Source organism: Poecilia reticulata, linkage group LG1, assembly GCF_000633615.1.
Source record: "Poecilia reticulata strain Guanapo linkage group LG1, Guppy_female_1.0+MT, whole genome shotgun sequence".
Taxonomy (NCBI): domain Eukaryota; kingdom Metazoa; phylum Chordata; class Actinopteri; order Cyprinodontiformes; family Poeciliidae; genus Poecilia; species Poecilia reticulata.
The window spans coordinates 59,888-65,961 of NC_024331.1; the positions used below are offsets into that span (position 1 = coordinate 59,888).

The following is a 6,074-nucleotide window of genomic DNA, read 5'->3' on the forward strand; positions in this document are numbered from 1 at the left end:
TTTTTTTTCTGCAGTTCCACATTAAAGTTTGATGCAGCTCTGCTTTCCTGAATGGACCATCTTCATCTCCACTGCAAGTGTAGCAAACAGGCAGCTCTTTTATAGATTACAGTCCACTAAAAGGTTGCATTGTGCCCTTGTTTACATTTTTAATAGTGTAATTATGTAAAGACAAAATATGTCTGCTGGTCCAGCTCTGATTTACATATCTTGCTAAATTGCGGGTTTGAATATTGCAATACTTTCCTATAACAAAATAGACCTGCAGAAAGAAATTACTAATAAAATATCTTACATATGCATAGTTGTATGCTCTATGTAGAGATTCTACTTAGCTTTGAATGTATATCTCACAATTTTGTAATTTATCATTGTTTATTAAACTTTGAACGGTGAGAAGCTTTGTTAATATTCTGTCCTAAAATATGGTTGGATGAGCCCTTTTTTTGAGCACCTGCCCCTTTAGTGGTCTCTGCATGGCCCTGAGTAAAGTACAGATACACGAAAAGTGTACTGAAGTACAGTAACGAAGTACTTGTACTTCGTTACTTCCCACCACTGCTTAAATAGCAAATTTTTACAAGAACAATGTTCGAGAATATTGTCTACTAGCATAAGCTAAGGTTAATGTTAGCCACAAAGCTTAAGTAAAACTCACCTTCGTGTCAGTGAATGTATAACAAGGCGTACATCTTAAAACCTTTCTCCAGCTTACTTGTTGGGGCTTCGGATCGATGTACAAACCTTGACCAAGTCCTGCAAGCACCTAGTATAAAATTATATTTTTATTGGAACGGAAACAATCGAGCCGCTTTTCCCCGAACGCGGAAGGTGAGGTGCAGAGTCCAGAGTACCTTTCTGCCCCTATGTGGGCTACCCAATCATAGAAACAGATGGAAGAAGGTCGACCAATCAGAGAGGCCGGATTACGAAAGATGAAAGTTTGAATTTGAGAGTTTTGAACTCGCCAAGAAAAAACCGAAAGGAGGAAGAACGGGATAACTTACAACCATGGCAGAAGTACTTTAAAAAGCAATTATTAACGTTGTTACTTGCATTCAAAGACCGGTTGTTAACGTAAAAGCTCTCTTTCTCCCTGTGTCTTTCTCTCCCCTCGCCACCCACCCCCGAAGTCAGCGCAAAGCGGAGCGGAGAAGGGTGGCAGGTGCTCAGTTGTGGGAGACACTTTGGTTCAGACGGTCTCCTCGAAGCTCAAATAAGGGCGCCGACTTCCACCGAGACGGAGGAAAAACCGCCTGAAGCTTGCTTCAGTTAGGAAGAGAATTCCAGTGAGTACAAACTGAATAATTAAGATATATTTGAAGTGGCGTAGTTTTTTCGGAAGCCGCTGAAGACTGGGACGGAAAAAAGCGAAGCAGGCTGAACCGGCGTCGCAGCAGCAGCTTTTACGTTTAGACCTACTAGTTGTATTTACATCTATTTATTTTTTGAAATCAGTGTACCTTTTCAGTGGGACCCCTTTCCCCGACCTAAACAAGTTGCAGTGTTTTTTTTTTTAAACCCCCCAGTTCAATGCGAGCTGCTGGCGCATCACGGAGCGACAAGTGAAATACGAGAAGGAGTCCCTCCTCTGGAAGAGCGGATATAATTTACTACTGGTGTTAAAGTTGAGAGGGAAAAGAGCAAAGTGGTACCCGAGATTAAAAGGAGGCACAGAATCAATTTTTTTTCAACCCAAATCCAGAGTTATTCACAGACTCTATTAGTAGATGTATATATATTTTTATGAGGAGATCACAGATGGGTAGTTTTCGTGTTTGATCGCATCGCTGTCAGTTAATGATCCTCAGGACAATAAATCCCCAGCGAAAGGCATTAAAACAAGCGCGGATTGAGGTTTGTTGCAGAGAATAAGCCGATAAACACACTCGAACGCATTCATTTTTCTGCTCATCAATCCAAATAAAAAGGAGGCATCGTGGGTCTCACAAGCTCTCTACATCGCAGTGAGAGATTATGGTTTTGTAAAACCTGCCTTTTTTGATCGCTTGGATCGGGTTACTCGCTGAAAGGCTTGACAGTGGGGTGTCGGGGGGGACTCCAGGATCTTCTCCCCTGATCTGCGCTGCCAGCTTGTGGAGTACCGAAACACCGAGGCTCTTCTACCGCAGCACACCGCGCAGGGCAGTAAGAGCTGCTGGAGCAAACCGGACTTTCTCCACCGCTTTTACGCGTGAGGATGAACCAGGGAGGTACCCGTCAGAGATCCCGGAATGGGAATCTGCCTCTTTTCCTGATGATCCTTCTCGCCTGCAGCTGCCACATGTTGCACGACCAAGGTAAGAGAGCCGTTTTTAATTTATCTGAAATCATTCGAGGGAAAGTAAATACACAACGACTTTTTGTTAAGCAAAAAATATATTAGAAAGCATCTACTGACAAACGCATTACTAACCATGGGTTTGTCAGCATGGTTAGCAATGGGTTTGTTTTTCTAGTTGAGGGATAATGAACCCTCAACTAGAAAAACACAATGATTCATCAAAGCCAGTCTGGCAATTTGGAAAAGTATTTAGAGACTTTGCGTTTCTTTTCTATTTAACTCCAGATATTTGCATAACAGGTGAATGGGTATTAACAGCTATTACTGTAATCCATAGAAGCAAGGGTGTAACTTTGTGCTGCAAGTTGGTGGGAACATGTGTTGAGGAAGATGCCTTTTAGTTCTAAGAATACAACCAGACAGGGGCAGATCTAGAAAAATATTTATGGGGTGGCAAGAGGGGGGCAGGGATTTTTTCAGGGGTGGCAGTATATATTGTTTTTAACTTGCATTGTTTCAAAATGAGCTTTACGTAGCCCGGAGGCTTAAATACAAGTTCTTAATATAGTATAGCTAATTATTTTTACGTCTTTTATACTCCTGCTAATTGATATGCATTACTAGACATTACAGCGCCTATTGGTCGCTATGTGATTCATTATGTCCAGAAAACCATTTTATCCCAATACAGGACAAGGAGAAATCTGTCACGAAAATATTAGTAGCGCCATCATTTGTTATTAGATATACTTAAAATAAAGATTAGAAAGCTGATGTTTGATCAATTTTCCATGATACAAATCTATAAACAGTTTAGTTTCTGTTAGTTCTGTCAAGATGCAAGAAGGGGCGAATTTCTATTTATATTGGTCATTCATTTTATTTTAAATATGCTGTAGGAGCCGTAGTTTGACGACTGTTATAAATATCACCACGTCACGGGATTAGCTCCGTCTTTGTCACTTGTTTTTAGGAATTGCAGCGGCTGCAGTGCGCCACAATAAAGGTACAATAAAGCTGATAAACAGGTGAAGAACCAAACTAGATAGAACCACTTCTGACTGTTTGCCAAGCCAAACATCCAATTCCACCAAGTCACTACTATGGCACTGGGGTCATGTTTCTTGACACAGGTAAAAGAAGGTTCAATGTCCAAACTTATTGATTGTTCTTGGTGATTTATTTTCCTCTTTCACCAAACAATTACAGAGATCAAACTTTCATTTGTTCTCATGCTACCTCTCTTAAAAACCATTGGCCCCAAACCCAAATGCCTGCTGGTCCTTCACCAGGCCCCTGCAGAAAGTGGACTGATCCAGATTACTTCCTGTCTAAATTTAGAAAATAAGAAAATAAATAAAACAAAAAATAAAATCAACAATTATCAATCTACAAATAAACACTGTAAATAATACAAAAAAATAGAAATTTAAGAATGAAGTAACAAAATTCAAATGGATAAAGAAATAAAGAAAAAATGGCTCCAACAACTTCTATTCCGCCTTTTCTCGCGCTGTATGTCGGTACTACACACGACCCATTGCCATGGCAACCGACAACGGCTCAACGAGGAGAGAGAGCAGAGATTACCGATCAGAGGAATCAACTCCAAAGAGCAAACATTTCCCACACAAAAAAGTAGCAAAAACACTAAAACAGAACATCCAGCCCGTTACATTATGTTGTCAGGCTTACTGTCTATATTGTGATTATTAATGAGTTTTCGCCTGAGCACAGCGGCGTTGATTAGCTGATTTAAACAGCTGCTCTTGGTGGGCGGGTTGACTTGTTTTAGTGCTAACAGAACCAAAACACACCGAACTGCACAGCACATCCTAAGGTTATCAAAGTCAATAGCAGACCAGCAACAGTTAGGCAAGTATAACTGACCCACTGCTCACTTGTTCAATCTTTTCTTTAAATTAAAACGCTTTCCTCACCTGTGAAATCTGAAGCCCTTATTACCATCATCTATGTTTGAATTAACTGCTCAACATTGGTCCATTATTCTGATTCTTTGCATGATTGTAGTAGTTTCCTGACCACCGATATTCCTGACTCAATAGACAACAATAGCGCATGTGTGACTTACGATAAATCACGGAATGTCCAGTCCAGTAATGTATATATCCATCAATGCTGCTGGCGCTCTGTCCTTCTCTCGTACTTCCCGCTACTTAGAGTGGGTGTAAGGTTACATTGTGTTGCATTCAATGCTATCGGAAAAAAGAGTTTCATGCGCTTAATGTCTGATTTGCCATAATTATTTATTGAATTCATTGTCGCTAGCTGGGGTGGCAACAGGGGTGGCAAGGTTCTCGTTTGGGGTGGCAACTGCCACCCCATTCCACCCCAGTAGATCCGGCCCTGCAGCCAGAACTTACCATACAGTGTTATTCAATAAATTAAGATGCATGTCCTGATAAGACTTGTCAGATTAATAGTATCTTTTGAAAATTAAATCTTTTAGCATCTATTAAAACATACTAAGAGATATAAAGATGTTAAAACATTGGTTGTCTACTTATTTTATGTAATTTTCTGTAAGATTCTAATTTATGGAATGAGTCTATATATTTGCTCAATGCTTGCTTACAGTTAAACAATTTCAAAATTCACAAATATTTTCTGTTAAGAATTATCACAACAATATAGTTGCCTTTTACTACCTGATTTTACAGAGTGCTCAAAAAAATTGAGCACTTTATACAAGAAAGGATAGTTGGGTAGTAGAGTGACCGTCGATCGCCCATTAGCAGCTACAGCTAGTGATATGAACCTGCGTACGCCATTACTATGCATTGTTTGATGTCCACTAAACCAGACTGTCCCAATGCAGGATGAACAGGAATCTGTCACAAAAATGGTTGTAGCCCCCATATTTCTTATCCAGTTTCTATACATTTTGGCTTAAATTAAAGTTGAGAAAGGTGTCAATGTTTGGATATGTAAAATATCTATATCTCTCAAGTAGAGATGTGCCGATCAGGTTTTTTCCTGCCGATACCGATCACCCATGAGGGCCGATCACCGATACCGATCACATAATTATTATTTTTTTTTTTTTTAATCATAAACACTACCGGTTACCAGTGGTGTGAAGTAACGAAGTACAAGTACTCGGTAACTTTACTTAAGTAGATTTAATAATGGATACTTTCTGCTTTTACTCCACTACATTTTACAGTAAGTATCTGTACTTTCTACTTCTCTACATTTCTAGAAAACTGTCGCGTTACTCGTTACATCCAAGGCTCGTTGAGATTTTTTTCCGTTAAAATGTGAAGTTCAGGGACGTAAGGAGGTGCTGTGAAATCCAAGCAATAACGTGACTTACGTGTCTGTTGTCACCCATCGCCTCCCCCTTTACTCGCACGCGGAGCTCCAAGAAATGTGCAGTGGTTTTCTCTGAGCGTGAGAAGATGTCTGTCTAATCGATAATAGCTGCATAAATCAATGTGGCAACATGTAAAATCAGCATCGCTTCGCTTTCTCACAGACGGCGGGACTTCGTCCAAGTTTTAGCGTCACTTGGAAGGAAAGCTTAAAGAAAGGTAAGCGCTGTGGACGTGATGCTAGCAAAGCTAGCTGTACAGAGACACATATGTTGCATCCGCGATGAAAAAAAGTTGTCACTGATGCGCTGAATTACTGTGTGTTGACTGAGGTGTCGCATGGGACAACGATGTGACCAAAGTCTGCAATGTAGTGATATGACATTCAGGAACGATCCGATTCTTCTGGACGGATTTTACTAAGTCCTAAAGGACTGAAGCCTCACTGAGAGCCG

General features: G+C 40.3%; 1 protein-coding gene across 2 annotated transcripts in view; it reads left to right on the plus strand.

The window, feature by feature from the left end:
- Positions 1-908: 908 nt before the first annotated feature.
- Positions 909-6,074, plus strand: part of LOC103462363 (protein sidekick-1) — a 620,157-nt gene continuing 614,991 nt past the window's right edge. Inside the window, exons 1-2 of one of the 2 annotated variants that reach the window (XM_017305208.1) lie at positions 909-1,020; positions 1,134-2,300. In XM_017305208.1, the coding sequence (XP_017160697.1) occupies positions 2,201-2,300 (100 nt within the window). In that variant the 5' untranslated portion in view covers positions 909-1,020; positions 1,134-2,200. Of the gene's footprint in view, positions 1,021-1,121; positions 2,301-6,074 lie in introns of those variants that run through there. The other variant, XM_017305213.1, reaches the window with a different exon arrangement.